This window comes from Mustela nivalis (assembly GCF_964662115.1).
Source record: "Mustela nivalis genome assembly, chromosome: 3".
In the NCBI taxonomy this organism is placed as follows: domain Eukaryota; kingdom Metazoa; phylum Chordata; class Mammalia; order Carnivora; family Mustelidae; genus Mustela; species Mustela nivalis.
Genome location: NC_139022.1, coordinates 58,437,945 through 58,458,292, shown reverse-complemented (window position 1 = coordinate 58,458,292; position 20,348 = coordinate 58,437,945). Strand labels below are relative to the sequence as shown.

At 35.2% G+C, this 20,348-nt stretch overlaps 1 protein-coding gene and 1 pseudogene across 2 annotated transcripts in view; both read left to right on the top strand.

The window, feature by feature from the left end:
- Window positions 1-13,204, top strand: part of FAM174A (family with sequence similarity 174 member A) — a gene marked incomplete at its 3' end in the record, with an annotated part of 38,498 nt that extends 25,294 nt beyond the window's left edge. The window contains exon 3 of the mRNA XM_082723839.1: window positions 12,627-13,204. Coding sequence (XP_082579965.1) covers window positions 12,627-12,630 — 4 coding nt within the window. The remainder of the gene's footprint in view (window positions 1-12,626) is intronic.
- A 2,655-nt stretch (window positions 13,205-15,859) lies between these two features.
- LOC309860924 (large ribosomal subunit protein eL33 pseudogene) lies at window positions 15,860-16,716 on the top strand (annotated as a pseudogene). Its single transcript has one exon. The product of its transcript is annotated as a large ribosomal subunit protein eL33 pseudogene (transcript).
- The last annotated feature ends 3,632 nt before the right edge of the window (window positions 16,717-20,348 follow it).

Genomic DNA, 20,348 nt, shown 5'->3' with positions numbered 1-20,348 from the left:
CTTTTTCTATCTTTTAATACAGATACAGAAGAATGCATATTCCTCATTTTATATTTACCTAATATTCTGATGTTTCCTTATAATTAGATTCAGATTATGCATTCTTACCTGAAATACTGTATAGATCATGATATGTCTTTTTCAGGGTATCCTGTCTGGAGACCCACAGTGCCCTTCTTTCTTTCATTAGCAGTAGTAACTTTGATGCACCTGCTTAAGGTTTTCCCAGTTTCTCTAGTATGTTACTATTTTTTCTCCATTGCAACTAATAAGAGGTTTTAAAATCATGAAAATTGTTTTTATCAAAAATTTTCCCTAAGTTTAGCAGTCATTAGTCTTGATTCTTGCCTGATCTAATCTTCACTGTGAGAATTGCGAAATAATAATTTTCCAACTTTAACATTTCCTTCATATTTACCAATCAGCGTTGATATTGTAGTGTTCCTTCTGTTTCATTTATCTAACTATTGACATTATGGAGTCATGATTTTTCTCCCTTTTCAGTGGTTTAGAATCCATTCTCTCTTTGCCAGTGAGAGCCTCTTCAAGCTGGCTTCTGTGCCCTTGTGACTTGCTTTTATTTTTTTAAAGCTGTTCCTCACATTCTGGCCTAATAAGATGTTCCGGGTTCATTTTATACCTACCCTGCCCTAGTGGTAGAATTAGCCATTTCTCCAAAGAGCCTTGGTTTCTTTGAGTGGCCAAGTGAGTGCTTCGTTACTAGGGTGTGTCCTTGCTTCTTGGCCCCTTCAGCAGACAGGTCTGTGAAATGTGTGTGTATGTGCACATATACATGTGTGTCCATGCACATGCATACTCACATATGTATGCATACTTTACATAGTATTACTTTGTACCTCCCATTCTACCTTGCTGGTCTGTTGCCACTGTGTTCTTGCCTTCTTCCTTTTCCATAGTGGCATTCTCTTTGTTCCGTCATTAGAGTGACTTCCAATAATCTTTTGGATCCCAACATCAGCATTTATTCATTTACTCAATTCTGTAATAAAACTAATACAGTTTCAAAATTGCTTTTCCTATGGCACTAAAATAAACAAGCCTCCTAAGAAGGTTTAGTATTTGTTTCTTCTCTCTTCACAATCCCATCTTGCCCAAAACTTAGAGTTTATTATTAGATATATAAGTGATTTGGCCCTGTTTCTTCCTCCCTCTTCAGTGTGTTTATCATAGTCATTTGAAATATAATTTAAGTAATTTGAACTTGCTTTCTGCTGTAGATTTTTTTCTTCCCCTTCCCATTTTCATTGTCCTTTTTTTAAAGATTTTTTATTTATTTGTCAGAGAGTCATTGTCATTTTAATACAAAAAATACCAACATGCCTCCCAAACTAAAAACTGTACACATTTTTTTGAAGATTATACATGCACCTACACTCAGAGAAGTGTCTTCCCCTCTTGCATTCTTTCCTCTCCATTCTCATCATCTTACCTCTTGTATGTAATCACTTTCATTATTTATCTGGTCTCTCTTCCTTGTGGTTCTTTTGATAAAAGTTGATAGAAATATGTATTTCTTAACACTTTTCTTTCTTACACAAGAGCTAGCCTGCAATATATGTTCTTTTATACTTTTTTGTTGCACTTTGTGATATCTCCTATAACTCAAGGCTGTATAAGTTTATAGAGATATTTTTCAATTTTAACATCTGCATAATGTCCCATGCTGTGTAGGTACCATGATTTATTCACTCCATTGCCTATGCTTTGACATGTAGGTAATTTTCAATTACTTTGCAATTACAAGTTATACTTCAGTGAATAGCCTTGTGCATATGTATATTTGTATTGTTGCAGGTCATTTTCAGGGTAAATTTCCAGAACTGGGATTATAGGTCAAAAAGGGTGAAAACAGTTTGAACCATGAAAATGAGAGGTGACTATGAGGCATCCCATTGGACATAGCAAATTGCATAGATTCATTTTTTTCATTAAAAACAATGAAAAACTGCCTGTTTGTCCCCAAATACTTTACTAAGCTATGGGGATATGGTGGTGAACAAAATTAGACAAAACGCCCATCCTCATTTTAGTTAACAATGTAGTAGATATGCATAGGCCAGAATAGAGAACAAAGACATCCTCGCTAGACTTGGGATTCCCTTTATTATTTTTGACCTTGCCAAAATCAGGGGTAATGTTCTTTTTCAGGGCACACCTACTTTTGCCTCTTCTACAATGAGCAATAAGATGGATACTTCAAATATTGAGCAGTTTTCCTCTTGTTCTCCTTTTTTAAATTCTTCACACAATATTAAACATCATTTAAATAACACCTACACTGATTCTAGTCCTCTGCTTCGATTTTTTTTTTTTTCATAGTCTGTGCAATTACAGACCTTTTTCTGACTCTCACGGGAAGGTAGACACATTTCTACTACAGTCTCATAGTAGAAAAACAGTCATTTTCTGCTGCTGACTACAGTTTCGTAAAGGTGTGTTAATATTTCTGTTACCATCTGTAACTTAGAGATTATTGTCTGTGATGAGATACATGGTCCAAACTCTGCTACTTTATTTGAAGCTGATTCATTGGGCAAGACTCTCTCTGATCTTCTAATGTTAAAGATTAAACATGCATTATGCCATCACTTTAGTCAACATTTCAAATTTATCCTGTGGGAAAGATACATATAGATCTTATTGTGACTGACTTAAGTAACATTATCAGGGTTAATGCCCTTTGTTTCTCCCGTTAATAAAGGGGGAAAATCAATATTTCTATGGAGATAGAAATATTTTAGGCCCTGAAAGAGGACTTCCACCAAAGACTTCCCAGCAGTCTTATATAAATGGTAGAAGAAACCAGGAGAATGGATGATAATATTAGTAGAGATATCTTTAGAAGGATAAAATCAGAGGACTTACCACTGAGCCCAGGGGAGAGCCTGGACACAGTAGAGTAACAGAATTACACTAGGAGCAATTAAATACTCACTTGCTAGTATCTACTTGAGTACAGGATATACCAGCACTGTACTAGGCTCCTCACATACATTATGGAATCATCGAGACAGTCTTATAAAGTTGTTTCTTTTGGTCTTATTTTAAAGATAAGAAATCTGAGGTTCAGAGAGTTGAAGTAATTGAGGCTTTTCTTCCTGCTGTAATTTAATTCTACTTCTTAAATATTTATTTGATTTATACCTTTATAAAGAGAATAATTATAAATACTCTTCATTCTGTCTTCTATATCAGCTCTTGCTATTACTCTTTATTTTGCAAATGAGGACCCTACAAATGAGGAATGTAGATATTATGATTTGCCTACCTTGCCAACTGCAATGCAGAATCATACTAGTTTACAGTATAACTGCTGGTAATTCTTATGGAATTAGCTCTTACTGATGCTGCCTTCATTGTTTAAGTGCTTTCTAAAATTAGTTCCTCTTTATTTTCCAGGTTCTATCCACAGAATAACAGGAAGCAAGTTATTTCCAGAGAGGCAAATGAATTTCCTTGCCTATAATTTTATCACAGCATAAAACTATCCTTTTGTAGTCAGCTCTTTCTGAGAGGAGTGTTTTTATTGTGGTTTTTAATACATTAGAATTTTAATGATTGTTGTTGGCAGTTAGAATTTGGGGTAATTATTTTCATTGTTTCTTTATATTAGATGGAACCATAAGAAACTGCCAATATATAGTTTAATCTAAATTTCAAGGAAATTTATTATTTCATATAATAGTATGTCACAGATAGGGCTGACTCTGAACACAGTATATCATGGCTCTGACTCCTTTTCTTTGCAATCCCCTGGTTCTGCACACCATGTGTTGGCTTCATTTTTAGGCTGATTAATAGGATGGTGCGAGCAGTTCCTATAATTATACCTAGAACGGTAACTTTCAGTGGAAGTTAGGGGCTTGCTCTCTTGTGTACCTTCCTTAGGAATGAGAAGGATTTCCCCAGAAACTCTTTTTTTTTTTTTTTAAAGATTTTATTTATTTATTTGACAGAGAGAAATCACAAGTAGATGGAGAGGCAGGCGGAGAGAGAAAGAGAGGGAAGCAGGCTCCCTGCCGAGCAGAGAGCCCGATGCGGGACTCGATCCCAGGACCCTGAGATCATGACCTGAGCCGAAAGCAGCGGCTTAACCCACTGAGCCACCCAGGCGCCCCACCCCAGAAACTCTTAATAGAGCTGTTTTTTTTATTTTGTTTGTTTGTTTGTTTTTGCTTTCCATATCATTGGCCATGTGGCCATTTCTAAATTAAAACCTGGGAAGAAAAATGGAAGTACCATGATTAGCTCAGAATTATCATTGTGTTTGAATAGATACCGAGGAGTTAACCACCATTGCCACTATATCTAGCACTTTAAGCATTGAGGTTAATTTAATCAAATTGGGAAAATGTAGGAATGTAAAAAAAAGTATCTTGAACAACTTGGTTAATATAATTTTTCTCAAATTTGCTATTGACATCCTAATTTTGTATATTAGGGTAATTTCTTATGTTTGATTACTTAAACATTTTACACAAAGATTTTATAAAACTAAAAAAACGAATGTCGATTCTTTAACTGTTTTGTTGGGTGTTTCAGCCCTCTTGGATAGAAAAACTAATGAGGAATTAGCATATGCTGACTAAAAATTACCTTCATTTTCTCAAAGAAAAATATTGGAAACAAATACTCATAACCAGTCCCTAAAAGTTTAAATCCATGCTTTACAACACAAAACAACAAATGGGAATAATACTCTTTTGCAATTTTGTTTGATTTCTCCTGAAAAGTAAAATTATTAGTATTTTATGATGATGTACACTATAAGACATTTTAACAGTCTTTGTAGCAGCTTCTAAAAGCTGACACTTACAGGGTGCCTAGGTGGCTCAGTCAGTTGAGCATCTGCCTTCGGCTCAGGTCATGATCCCAGGGTCCTGGGATTTAGTCCCACATCGGGCTCCCTGCTTGGTGGGAAGCCTGATTCTCCCTCTCTCTGTCCAGCTCCCCCTGCTTATGCACATCTGCTCTCTCTGTCAAATAAGTAAATAAGATCTTAAAAAAAAAAAAAACAGAAGCTGACACATACCATCACTTCAAGCCTGTTTTAGTAATTTTTGTCAAGTATATAATTTTTAAAACCCTAAATTTGCTTTTTAGCTACTTTCGTTCTGCTTCATTAAATTTAATACTGTATGTCTTCATTACATTTGTGCTCAGTGTTACTTGACCACAAAATATTTTCTGACCATTAACCTCAGCATATCAGAATTAGAAAGCAGATTTGATGAAAGTATTTAACAAGAAACACTCATTAAGATCTTATTCAAAAAGAATTTCCAATTGGAAAACAGTTCTAATTTCTAAAACACTACTTTCAATCAGAATAAACACTGAGGTTATTCAAAGTAAATGGATTATAGGAATGTGTCAGTTAATGTTTATGTTAGATAAAAATTGGTATTTTAGGAAGTCTACTGGTGTGTTACTAGTAGGATCATCTGTACTTTTTCTGCTTTAAAGGGTGTTATCCTACATTTGTCATTACTTGAATGATAAAAATAGTAAGTGATAAAAGGTAATAAAAGAGAACTGTAATGTTGTTCCTTTTTGGTATGTTTTACGTTTCTGTGGACATCAAGCCTTAGAAGAAAATTTGCCTTGCTCCATTAATAAGTAGACATTGCAATGTGCTTATTAGTTAAGAACATGAATCATTTGCATATCATTTTAACAAATGCTCTGTAACATCAAATTTTATTTGATAGTGCTATTTTCTCCCTCATTGCCCGATCTAGAGTTGTCCTGTCTAATTCGATAGCTACTGGCCACATGTGGCTCTTGAGCATTTGAAGTATGACTAGTGTGACTGAGGAACTGAAGTTTTCATTTTATTGAATTTCACTATTAATTGCCAGATGTGCCTAGTGGCTGTTGTGTTGGACAAAACAGACCTGGAGCAAAGTGTGTTTGACTGATCTGGTTCAAATTAATTCAATTAAATGAAAGCTTATCCAACAGTTAAATCACAAGTTTCTTTTTTTTTCTTTTTTATTATTATAATTTTTTAAAGATTTTATTTATTGGAGAGAGAGAGAAAGCCCAAGCTGGGGGAGAGGGAGAAGGAGAAGCTGGCTCCCCTCTGAGCAGGTAGACTGTTGCGGGGCTCCATCCCAGGACCCCGGGATCATGACCTGAGCCAAACAAAGACAGACACTTAATCGATTGAGCCACCTAGGTGCCCCACAAGTTTCTGTTTGTATAGCACTCGATCCATTTAGTGAAATGTTCACTACTTTTGTTCAGGATTTATATTCTGTGATTGTTTGGATTGCAGTCTCTCTCTGGTGATATAGATGGATATGGGAGGCAGACCATAACTACTCATGAGGCTGATATGTGTGAGTAGGGCTAAAGACAGTACAGGGACAAAGATCTCAAGTTTATGGACAGAAAAGTTATAAACATAGTTAAGTCATTAACCTTTCCCTGTATTCTCAGATAGTGTTCTTTAAAATCCACACTCTATCCATTCTTTAAAATCCTTAGATACCTATCTTTAAAAGAACTTGAGAGAGAAAACAAAACAAAACAAAAACCCCCGACAGCTCCAAGAATCTAATATTTGCAAAATTTTTTAAGTTAGTAAAGAGTAACAATACTCTTGCCTCCACTAAGACAGTTTTGTTTTGTTCCCAAACCTGATGTGCACTTATTTGTAGCTGTTTTTATAGTTTAAGATTTTCTGAGTTACCTTTTAAGTTATCCTTGAAAATAGTGTCTTTTCTTTTAATCATTGTATCATTGTATAGTATGAAGGGCAGCACATTCTTGAGGTTTGAAAAATACTCAAGCTGAGGTTTCCATAAAATTTATTAATAACTGCAGTTCACTTTACCTCACAGAGAAGCATGGTGATTTTTTTTGTGTGTGTTAAGAATACTTGGGGCATCTGGGTGGCTCAGTTGATTGAAGGACTGCCTTCGGCTCAGGTCATGATCCCGGACTTCCAGGATCGAGTCCCGCATCGGGCTCCCGGCTCTGGGGGGAGTCTGCTTCTCCCTCTGACCTTCTCCTCTCTCATGCTCTCTCTCAGTCATTCTCTCATGAATAAATAAATAAAAGCTTTAAAAAAAAAGAATACTTAACATGAGGTCTACCTTCTTAAATTTTTAGGTGTACACTACAGTTTATTAACCATAGGTGCAATACTGTTGGACAAATCTTTAGAGCTTATCCATTTTGCATAACTCAAACTTTATACCCATTGAATAGCAACTCTCCATTTCACTCTCCTCTCAAACGTAAGCAACCACTTAATGTACTCTCTGCTTCTCTATGATGGACTGTTTTTTTTTTTTTAACTACATTTTTAGTTTTGTCTATTTTAATAAAGAGCATAGAATTACAGAAATTTTTTCTGAATTCAGGAGTTTTTCCAAGTCACAAGAAGTCTGTAGTAGTTAGCTCCTGGTATTGATTCAATGGCTGTTTGATCATAAATAGTTAGGCAGTTTTCTTCAACATTTTCTCATGCTTGTCTTATCTTGCTTAGATAACTGCTGTAATTTCAGCCATTGCATCTGTGTTTTAGACAACAAGAGTCTGGGAGGCAAGAACCCATCTCACATCATGCTCTTTATCAGGAAATCAAAATTTTTTGGAACTTATCCTCTTCTTCCCAACAGTCTTTTACCTGCCTTGCTAACAAAAACAAACAAAAAGAAAATATTTTTATTAGCAATCAAAAAGGAGATAGTAAGTGTTGAATATCAGAGAGCTTATAATATGTCACCCTGATTATTCAGAATGTTTTCTGAAGGTTCAATTTGGCACCTGGTAAGAGAAATATTTGATTTTGAAGGCCACTGCATAAAGGTATGAGTTCTAATGAATTGTTCATGAGTAGCAGTTGTGCAGAGCGGTAAGAATAGGAATTTAACATCATAAAGAGATGAGGTTGTTTTGTTTTTGTTTTTTAATACAGTGGGAATTCTGTAAATGGCTGAACAATAGAACATTTGACATCTGATCTAATCCTTAGACTTCAGTGATTAAATCCTCAAGACTGAGAAGTGTTATGGTAAAATAAGGAGCCACATAATATGATTATGTAGACTCAAGTGTATTTTCGTGAGCTTCTGCCATTGACAACTGAATCTCCTTAACTTCAGTCTCCTGAATCTTGGCTCTTCCTTACCAAGTCACCTGACAGAGCCTGATTGTACTGCATCCCTAAATGCTGTTTCACCTCTTGGGCTCTGTAAAGGTTTCTTTTTTCATCTTGAAAACTTCCATAAAAAGATGTGCTTAATCTCTTAGAAACTGTTTTATCCCATTATTATGAAGAAAGACTTACCCAGTAAATAATTGATCAGTGGTACTACAGTTCAGACTTCCTTTCTAGGCCACACTTTTTTGTCCTCTAAGTGATTTCCTTGCTGTATTTGTGGCTCTATAATAAGAACAGGGAATTATGGTTATTGTTTTTCTCCTTTATTCTTTTTTGTCATCACCATCTTATCCAGTATCAAGCAGTTTTCCTGACAGATAATAACTCAGTATATGTTCGGTGATTGAATGAATGTCATTTTTTAAAAAATGTGCTTAAGTATTAAACTTAGTAGCACACACAGCCCAATATATTGCACACCCTATTTTAAATAAATCAAGGCAGTAAGTATCATGGTTACCTATGCCTGTCTTCACTTGAGACTATCTTTGAAATAGATTTGTCTATACTTGTTCTGCATGTCACTACCATAGAGTGTGGTTGAAGAAGGATGTGATGTTCTTAGAGATTTTTAGATCTTAAATTCTAAGTGGTGAAAAACTTTATTTAACCTGTTAATTTTAGTAGTTATTTCCAACTTAAAAATTATCAACTCAAAATTTAAGCAATATTAATTGAAGATTCTCTATGCCTTTCCCCCACTCCCTTCACTCTAAGGTGATAAAAGTTGCATGGAAGTTTGTACCATTTAATCTAAGATATTATTAATTTTAAGCTGTTACACAAAGAAATAAAAAATAGTTTTATTATGAAATAATATAATATTTTCCTGTAATGCAGGAATTGTGCATATTATCTTCTCAATACTTTTACATTCTTCATTGCCTCTAAAGAATTTGGCAGTTGCTTCTGCCTTCACATGCATTTCTTGGTTTGTAATAGCTTCTCAGAACAGAAATTAGAGTTTCATCTACCTGGAACATTGGGACCTCTTCTCATTTTTAAAGACATGGTTGTTTCTTGGAAGAATATGGAATTCATACCATTGTTCCAGTAATAAACTTTGGCTTCACCGACAATAAACTGTAGCCTACTACTTTCATTTTATGTACATATACAGTAACTTTTGCTTCAGTGATGATTCATTTTATTATCCCTTTAAAGGCATTCCAAATATTAAACTGATCCCTTGTAAAAATGCTTGTAATTCTGTTGAAGTGACAACAGCTTGATCAACTTTGTGCACATATAGGCAGTGATAACTATGTAGTAGCAATTCTAAGAAGCCTGTCATCTGTTGGAAGATGCATCTCAAAATCAGAGATGTTAAAATATGAACAATGTGTTTTAGAAACTGTGAAATATAGTCTCTCCATACGAGGAGGTAAGCTTACAGTATTGCTAGGTTTTGGGGTGTGAGCCTCTCCTATCCCTTCTGCCAAAAGAGCATCTTGTTAACAGGTCCACATGGATTAAACTATGTAATCCTGGGTCTGTCCCCAAGTTTCTTTGAGTCTCCAGTCTGTCTTGTACAGTTTTACCTCTCTGGACCGTGGGAACCCTTGGTTATTTTCCTCATGCCATGCTTAGCTCCACATTTTTCAAATTGCTGTGAGAACTCTGAGAAACTGAGTTTAGAGTAGAAAATAAGAGAGTTCACTGAAGAGGTGATATTTGAGTTGTAGTTATTTTTAAAACTAGTGAGTTATTCAAATAAGAGCCTTATGAAAAAGGAAAGTTGGATTTCCAGTGAAAGCATTGCTAAGGGATTCCCGGTATGAGGGTGTATGCATGTGGCATGTTGTGAGCCTCTTTAGAACACAGGCTATGTCTTGGGTCATGGAAAATCAGTCAGATTTGGGGCCAGACCTAGAAGGCCATGTTAATATATATATATATATATTAAGGATTTGAATTTTACTATTTGTGAAAATGGTCATAAATCATCAACTGCTTTGGAGCTGAGTGATACCATGAGATACATGTTCTAGGAAATGGACCCTGGTAACCTTATGAGAAAATCAGAGGTGGAAAGAAACTAAGGTCTAATATCTTGAAGCTGTTTCACCTGTTCACTTGAGAGGTATCAAAGCAGAAGCAAAAGCAAGTTTAGGAGGGGAGGGAAATGAAAAACTGATAAAACAGTAGTACTCCGTAGAATGCAGGGAGGACCTCAGTGTCCCCTACCTCCCTCAGGTGGAATGGTGACTATAGGTTGTGTTACAAATGTTTGAGTTAAAAAGGTTCAGAGGAGGGGCGCCTGGGTGGCTCAGTGGGTTAAGTCTCTGCCTTCGGCTCAGGTTGTGATCTTCTGGTCCTGGGATCGAGTCCCATATGGGGCTCTCTGCTCAGTGGGGAGCCTGCTTTCCCCCCTCTCTCTGTCTGCCTCTCTGCCTACTTGCAATCTCTCTATGTCAAATAAATAATCTTAAAAAAAAAAAAAAAGTTTCAGAGGAAGACCAGGTTTAAGGCTAGAAGATAATGGGTTTAATTCTTGATGGGTTAAAAATATTTCCGACCGGGCATGTAGAGAAAGAACATCTTCTTAGATATTGGTGATCTGTAGTTTAGTCATGCCAGAAAAATTAGGGAATGGTGGTTCTGCATAGCACATTTTAAGTGTTAGTCAGGATGAAACATGTGGGATGGAATTCTGAGGAAATCCCAACTAATGCAATATTCTAAGTAGGAAAGCAGGTTGTAGAGTCTGGAAAGTAAAAACGGTTCAGTAAAATGTTGGATATATGTAAAATAATAGACAGGTATGCATGTTCACCTGTTTGGGGGTTGATTATGAATCTTAAATTGCATTCCTGAAACTATACATTAAGAGACTCTTCATGTACTAGGTATTTCTTGATTCCAAAACATTTTATAAACATTGTTAAATGTTGCCTAGGTTCTCAAAAGTGGTCTGAATTCAAAAGTCTATTTAATTCTACAGTGGGGAATTAGGTACCTGTCATTTTATGTTCTCACTCTGCTAAATGGAACTGCAAGTTTTATTCATCTGATTTTTTTCATAGTCCACAAGTTCATTATTGAAATGATCAAGAGTTTCAGTTATGCAAAAGACAAGAGTTGTGTAAAAATGAGGAGTAGATTCCATTGTTTTTTAATAACATTCAGAGTTTTTGTTAAAAAACTTACCCTCAAATTAAGATATATAAGAATTTCATTGGCTTTAGATTGTTTACTAAATATTCAGACAAAATAATAAATTAGAAGAGAGTATTAGTCATTGATATCTCCAACGAATTCTAAATTTTAATGGTGATTATGAAGAAAGATTTATTAAGTTAGTAAGATCCACACACCTTTGCTGTTCTTTTACTCTAAATACTTTTTGTTGTAATACTTTTTACCAGCAGAAGTTTTTTGGAAGCTGTGGTTTAGATTAACAGTACAGCCTGATGTGTAATTAGAATTAAGGTCTATAAAGATGTGATAAAAATAATAACCTCATATTACCATAAACTAGTGAGTAGAGTAAGAAAATAGACAAACCTGTGGAAAACCTCTATATGGATACATTTTGAAACTGTATTATAAATATTAAAAACATTTTAGGGGGCACCTGGGAGCCTTGGCAATTAACTGTCAGACTCCTGGTTTTGCCTGAGGTCACGATCTCTGTGTTGTGAGGTAGAGCCCCTGGTTGGGCTCTGCTTTCAGTACAGTCTGCTTGGGATTCTCTCTCCCTCTTCCACTGCCTGTGTATGCGCACATGCGCATGCGCTTGCTCTCTTTCTCAAACAAATTAAAAAAGCACATTTTGTTTGTTTGTTTATTTCAGAATATACTTCCAGGCCTGCAGCTTCGGTTAAATCCCTATTTCTGAGAGTTAAGAAAAAGGATTAGTTAAGAATTTTATTTACAGGGATGCCTGGGTGGCTCCTTGGTTGGACGACTGCCTTCGGCTCAGGTCATGAACCTGGAGTCTTGGGATCGAGTCCCACATCAGGCTCCCAGCTCTACGGGGAGTCTGCTTCTCTCTCTTACCTTCTCCTCGCTCATGTTCTCTCTCACTGTCTCTCTCTCTGAAATAAATGAATAAAATCTTTAAAAAAAAAAGAATTTTAGTTACAGAAACTATAGAAAAAAATAACTATTGTTTACTTAAGTCAATTGAGAATATTATGTGAGGTTATCACTTTAGTATAACTAAAATCATTTTTGATTATCTACACTAATTATATATAAAATCCCTGGAAATATTAGAATCATATTTTGAAAGATAGAATCTGATATAATTAATACAGGCAAAATAATCATGTATTTTATGAGTGCCATTCATTATAATTCCCCTAAATATTTTCATTACCTTCCTGCTACTCCAATCCTTTAGGAATATTTTAAAATGTGTATTAATTTGTTCCAGGATGAGTATTAAATTTTTGTTTTTGTTTTTGTTTTTGTTTTCTTGCAGATAAGAATGTGCCTTTTGATGAGAGGACTTCATCTTTCTACAATGAAGAACAGAATTTCTATGTTTAAGGAATAAGAAGCCACTTTATCACTGGGGGCGGGAGGGTATTTAAGTTACATATATTATGAAAAACTTTAATTTGTTGCAATAAATACTGTATCATTTTGTTATGTCTGTATGTATAGAAGTGCTCTTACTGGGCTCAGAGTTGTTGGGAGTGAACTGCACTATAATAGAAATCTGTGTGAAAATTACTTTAGAGCAGGGTGTTTTCTGATCAGTTACTGTTTCTTACTTACCATATTATAAAGTTTTAAATATTAGTTAATGTTGTTTTGTTTTGGGGTGTTTTTTTTTTATAGGGTTTGCCCATTAGTTGTTTTTTTTCCCCATTAATTGTTTTTTGCTGAAACTAATCCCAGCAACAAACTGATGTGTAAAAATAATTTAAAATTTCTTTACAGAGATGTATTCCCCATTTTTGTGGGAAAAAGAAGCCAAGTTTATTACTTTGCATTTGGTTTTTTTAAATATTAATAAATGAATTGTATGCAAAAAATAAATATGATTTAAAATTACTTTTAAAGTGGTACAGACAGAATGTGTTTACAAAATAAATCCAAAGAGTATAGTGTTCTATATTAACAAAAATATTTTATATGGTTTCTAGAAAAATTTTTCAAAAAAGGTTATTGCACTTAGCAACTTAAGATACCTGCTTTGATTAGATATTTTAGAAAACAGTGAATTTCAAAGCCACTTTATTTACTGATAGTATTATGAAAGATAGAAGTAATAGAATAGCCTTCTAGTAATATATTAAGGTGTGGTAGAGTAAGGAATTAAAGTGTGTAGACTCTGGAGTCAGACAGACCTGAATACAGAGATTGACTTAATAGCTCCAAACAAATTGTTTAACCCTGTTGAGCTTCAATTTTTCACATTCTAAAATTAGAGGGGAACTTACAGGAAAAGCATGGGTCACAAATTTAGTTGCTTATAGAGGGTAGGGAGGTAATGTAAATATGTGGTGTCTGTCAGGATAAGTTCGGTCATATAGTAGTAACAGATGGTCCCCAAATCACAGTGGGTTACAACAAAGATTTATTTCTCACTCATGCTGCCCATTTGTTATGGACTATGATTTTGCTCTTCGTTGTCTTTTCTTCAGGGTCAAGGCTAATGGAGAAACTTCTGCTTGGAATATTGCCTCGTAGCTAAATGTCCAGATGTGTGAACTGCATGCTAGTTCATAAGCTTCTGCCCTAAAGTGATAAATTTTATTTCCATCTACATTTTATTGGTCCAAACAAACCCTAAGGCTACTCCAGAGTTCAACAAGGCAAGGATAGGTAATCTAGCAATGAGGTAAGTTGAAGTATTTGACCACCCAAAATGCCAACATAGTTTTACCAAGTATACTAATTGGCTTTAACACAGTGAGTCAGGTCCTCCTGATGTCACTGTATTTTTATATGTTGTGTAAGGAGGAATTAAAGTGGAAATATATTTCCTCTTCTAAAGGGATCAACCTCTGTTTGACTCCCATAATAGTTACTTTGAGGAAACACTTGCTTCATGCTACTAAGTCATAGTTTTATTTCCCAAGAGAAGCTAGGACTACAGATTTCTTGTATGTTTCCTCATTTTGAAGTGTTATTGAAATAGAACACATTTTTGGATTTAAGTTTAGCTCCATTTTGCAATATTTGAAAATCCCATATAATAGTATATGTGATATATATATATTATATGTAATAACTAATCTACTGATCACTGTTATTTATAAACTGACATTTGCATTAAAACTAAATGGAGTTAAGAATCAAATCTACCCTAGAATAAGAATTCTGTTTAAGATAAAGTAATGATAATTTTAATAAATGATCTCCAAGTTAGGTTTAAAGATGTTACTAAAATGGTTAAAGCAGCAGCAGCAACTTTATTAGAAATACACAATTTCACTAGGTGACTGACTCCTTTAAAGAGAATATCCTTCGACTGAATATGGAAATTCTGGCATGTTTGTTAAATATGCTCTTATTTCATAACATTCATATAATCATTCCTGAACTGCAAATCTACTCTTAAATAATCATCATAATAAGCCATGCTCTTATTAAAATGCCAGGTAGTATGCCAGATTTTAGCTTCATTAGGTGTGTAATAAGCATGCCAATAAAATGGTTAGAATTTTCATCTACAGAGCTGTATATACATTATAAAATAGCTGGGGATCATAAATCTTGTGAAAACCTGTTACTTTTCTCCTTTCCCAGTTTGTATTTCTTTGTGGCTATTTTGTTAAGAGCCTAAACTAAGAATTAGAGATCAATAGAGAGTAATATAATTGTGTTCATTGTTCAGGATTAGAGTAAATTAGAGAAAGGGTAGTTTTGTAATAATTTATAGATGTTATACACTGAACTGACCAATGGGGATGGAAAATTAAGTAGCTTCTTTCTGCCTAATTTCTTGTAATTAGTAGGTAGAAAACCAACTACCTACTAACTACCAACTACTGTACAGTGAAAACAAGCCCTTGGGCTTGGTACTCAAACTGCACCCAGTCAGCATCTAGGCAATTACTAGCATTAGTTCCCTCACTGAAGGTATAATCTATTACCTTGTATCACCTATCTTATTCTTTTTTTTTCTTTTTTTGCTACTTTAGTTTTAATTTTATTTATTTTTACTCATGTAGTATAACTTTACGTAATTTACCTCTCTAAGTAAAACAATAAAGGAAAGATAGTTTGTCTTTCTCATTTTGGGATGTAAAAAATTATAAAAAAAAAAAAATAAAGAGGGGCGCCTGGGTGGCTCAGTGGTCTAAAGCCTCTGCCTTCAGCTTTGGTCAAGATCTCAGGGTCCTGGGATCAAGCCCCACATCAGACTCTCTGCTCAGCAGGGAGCCTGCTTCCTCCTCTCTCTCTCTCTGCCTGCCTCTCCACCTACTTGTGATCTCCGTCTGTCAAATAAATAAATAAATAAAATCTTAAAAAAAAAAAAAAAGATTGAAGGGGTGAATGTAGCAAAATAATCTATTCTGTAGACATTTGGAGTACTCCCCCGAATATTCCTCTGGTTACCGTGCCAAGGCTACCCTAGTCAGAGAAAACTTTCAGTAACTTTTAAGAATCAAGCAAAATATAGAGGTGAGTGGAACTCCTATTGCTGAACTTTGGGTGTAAGCCTGCTTGGAACAGGACTCCTACAATGCCAAATAATAATCTGGAAGGCCGTGGTCCAAGGCCATTTTTGCTGACTATAAGCGTGGTCAACGGAACCAGAGGGAGCACACAGCTCTTCTTAAAAATAGAAGGTGTATATGCTGGAGATGGAACAGAATTCTATTTAGGCAATTGATGTGCTTATGTGTACAAAGGAAAGAACAACACAGTGACTCTTGGTGGCAAACCAAACAAAACCAGAGTAATCTGGGGAGAAGTAATTCATGCTCATGGAAACAGTGTCATGGTTTGTGTCAGATTCGAAGCAACCTTCTTGCCAAAGCCATTGGCCACAGAACCCATGTGATACTGTACCCCTCAAGGATTTAAATTTAATGAAAAGTAAATAAGCAAAGGCATAGATTTATTCTCGCGTAAAAAAAAATCAAGCAAAATCCTTTTTATAGATGTTATGCTTGATTTAGTAAGATAGATGTTTGATATTTTCTCTCTTATTATACTATCAGTCTCTGGAACAGAAACTGAACATTTTAAATCCACAGTCTCCAGTGTTTTTTTTTTTTTTTTTTCTTTACCTACCCATGGCATTAACGAGTTACAAACCAAGAGGTAAAATAGAAAGGAAGAAATTAGGAATGGGAGGATCCTCCTCAAAACTTTCATGACTAGCTGCTTGAGAAATCCTGAATGCTGTGTATTCCATTTAAAGTTTCTGTCATAGAGTCATAGTATAGATGTATGGGCAATTGTCTGGCTCTGTTTGTTTTTGTTTCTGTTTTTTACATATGACTCTAAATTTGTGTGTTTTTATTTGGATTTCTCATTATTCCTTTTTTTTCCATTTAAAAAATTATTTATTTATTTTTATTCTATTCAGTCTTTATTCTTAATATACAGTTTCCTTTAGTGCCCATGCCTTGTCATCCAGGCTGGTAAGGCAAAGTTACTCAGATCGCTTTGGTCAAATAAGCATTTGAAGCAAAGTAAGCCAAACATCTCTGATAGTTATTCCTGTTAATCTGCCATGGTCCTTTTTGGAGCAACTGGGGCCCCACCTATTGCTATGACCTAAGAAGGATTAGGAGTTCATTTCACCCTTTGATTCTGCTTATCCCTTTGCCTGAAGAAAGTTCCCCAGCTGTGTTGTTTGTTTTTCCTTAATCTCTAAAACAAAAATAGTAAGCTTCAGACTTTAGCTCTTCTCCCCTTAAATTATGTATTTTTCCCACTGATTCTGTTGCTACTCTTCATCTGTTCAGAGTCTACTCTCCTTTTCTAAAATTTTTATTTTACTCAGGAAGCTTTTCTTGGGCTAATAGCTTCTCATGGGTAAATCAGCTAAATTTTAGGTATTCTAGTACCAGTATAGTCAGGGAGATCCAGGAAGCCTGCATAATAACCTGTTTCCAAGCAACAAATATGTGACCTTTGATTAGCTGGTGTTGGTTTGTCAGATTTGCAATACACCATACCCAAAGCTATGGGTTTAACAAATCCTAGGATCTTAGGTGATATCAATACATACAGTCTTTCAGAAAAGATAAATTCTCTATCTTTTCTGCTGTTGATTATTTCTTTCTTGAACGATGGCAAGCCAGGCTCCAAAAGTAATCACCCCAATTCTTTGCTTACCCTTTTAATGGATTTCAGTATTCTGTGTTCAAAATACGGATAAATTAATTTTATTTCACAATATTCCATAGTTTGGGGTTGTTTTTCCCCTGCAACTTCCTGTGACTAAATAGGCTTTGAGGTAGATTAATCAAGTTTATTTCTTATATCCATAGGAATCCATTGCTTATTGCTCTTGAATTAGTTACCTATCAAGGTACTCAACATTATTCCCAGAAAAAGCACCTATTTTGGATATCTGCTCACAGTGTTACTTACTTTTAACTTTTTTATGATGTACATGGCTTAAAAAAAAAATTATATCTGAGGGTCTGAAAGCCCAAACTGTTAGTAGAACCAATGGGACTCTTCATAGAAGCGTTGAAGAGCTAGATTTTTTTCTGTAGGCAGAGTGATGGCTCCTAGCCCCAGTGGTGGCGGGGAGGTGGGGGACGGGGTTTGCAGATTAAGTACACATATGCTGGTTCCACACACAAAAATTCTGGTTATATTGGCATAAGGGGTGGCTTAATTAAGCATCTGTATAGCTAGAAAGCTACATGAGTGATTATTTTGTAAACTCAGATTGAGATCCTTTTCCAGTCTAAAGATTAATCACATTGTGATTGAGAGCAGAGCTTCAGAGTCTAACAGACCTGTACTGAATTATGGCTCCATCATTTTGCTCTTGATATCTTCAGTATTTCTTTTTTCACAATCTCCTAATCTCCGCCTATAACAAATAGTTCAGACTTAACTGAACACTAGTGTGCTAAATGCTTTAGATTTGTTCATTCGTTCAATCCTCACACTAACTCTTTGAGAGAGAGATTATTATCCTCACTTTGCAGATAAGGATACAGAGGCTCAGAAAGATTGGAGAATTTGTTTCAAATCCAACAGCTAGAAAGTAGCAGAATGGCCTATTGAATATGAGTTCAGGAAATTTGTTTTTACTAATGTAAATCTTACTTTGTTTCCAAACAAAGGATAAGGTTGTTTACAAATGTACATCCAACAAAAAGATAAAATCTGTTTGTGGAGGTGAGGAAATTGAGGCACAAGGAAAGAAAGAATGGGTAGGAAAGTAAGATCATAATGTGATTTTATTTTCTCTTATCTATGCTGTGAAATTCTCTACACTTGCTATAAACATGCCATAAATGTCACTGAAGAGAGCAGCAAAGCTATTCAGTTATTGCTAGTACAGGGACTAGAGGGAAATTTTTCACGGTTTCTCAGATAGTCATGTAATGAAGGTCCTCTGGGATACAGTAATGAACTCTTTCCTCAACGTCTTTACAGTAAACTCACAAAATATATCATGCACATCTTTTAAATAATGTTTTCTAATATAGACTGGGAGCATCACACTCCAATATAATTCAGTATGACTACTTTCACAGGAAAGCAAAATAATCCTGTTTGTGTGCAACTACCTGCTGATTTATACTAACTGAAGGGTAAGTCTTAATGATATTTAAGGCAGCCTTTCCCACAATATTCTATTAAAAAAAAAAAACTATAAAAGGAATCATTTCTTCACTTCTCTGATACCCTCTTTATTTGTTCATTTGTTTGCTTTTCCTTTTATTTGTAGCTCTCTTTGCTTTTAGGTTTCCCCCACATCCTCTCCTCTCCACACTTTGATCTGTCCTTAGGCATAACTACTCATGACTTCAGTTATCATACAGACAGTGTCAAATAAAAAATTGCACCAGGCAAGGAAGAATTTATTAAAGACTCTTACAGTAGTGGACAAAATAGAGGCCAGAACAAAATCTAAATACCACTGAAACAAATGTCAGAAAGGCTCTTAAGCCCTAAAGTACTGGGGATGTAGGGGAATTTACAGGCCGTATGTGTTTGCTAATTGGCTTTATCCGAAGGGAAAAGAAACTTCTCATATCTTTATAAGGAGAGATAGTTTTGCATCTTGGCCCCACTAAAGTTGGGCTCCTACTCTCCCACAAAAACTGGTGGGGGGGGAGGGTTACTGTCTCCTTTGATGTTTACTTATACTTCCAGCAGATGGTTCTCAGGTCCCTAAAGAAAGACATTCTGGGTTGTAAGGCTGTCAGGAGTTCTTTTGTTTTGTTTTGTTTTAAGATTTACATCTCAAATGGGCATAAGACTTATATTTATGTTTAATTAAATACTCAAAAAAAAAAAGGTATGTCAGGAATCATGAGTTAGGAAGAGGTCTATCATTTTAGTCAAGCAAAGGGGAATGGAATGTTAAGGCCATTTTGGTCAGCAGGTTGCTCACAGGTGTATATTTTCTTAAATTTCTCTGACATTTAAATTCCATATATTTAAACCCCTATATTTACTTCCCCCACCATGTGGATGGCCCATAGAACCCTCAAATTCATGATCATCCTCACACAAAATAGGCCTTACTCTGTGTTCCCATTCTCAATAAAGGACACCAACAGTCATTCAGGTATGCAAGCCTTAAGTCACGGAATCTTCCCTAGCATCTCCCTCACCTCCCATGTTCAAATCAACACCATGTTCACATACACATACAATCAAAGAGACATTATAGCCATAGACAATTTAATTTTTTCCAAATTAAAATTATGGGGCATAAAAAAACTTATGAGGCATATACTATACGGGCTAGATTATTAGCATCTCAGTTTGCCATTTTTGTTGTAAAGTGAACAGAAGTGTTCTGTTAGAAAATGCTAACTCCATTACTGGCTACTATCAGTGTGCACACTGAATTACAGTCTTCCAACCAGGCACCTATCCTAATTAGGCTCTTCAGTTTCCATAAGAGACTGTTAACTCTATCTCCATATCTGCGTTTGAGTCTGGAGCATTATAGTGCTGGATTTTATCAGATTGATGGATCAAAAGCACACCAGCAAGAAGTTTTTTATGAAAATTGATAGTAGATATCACTGGC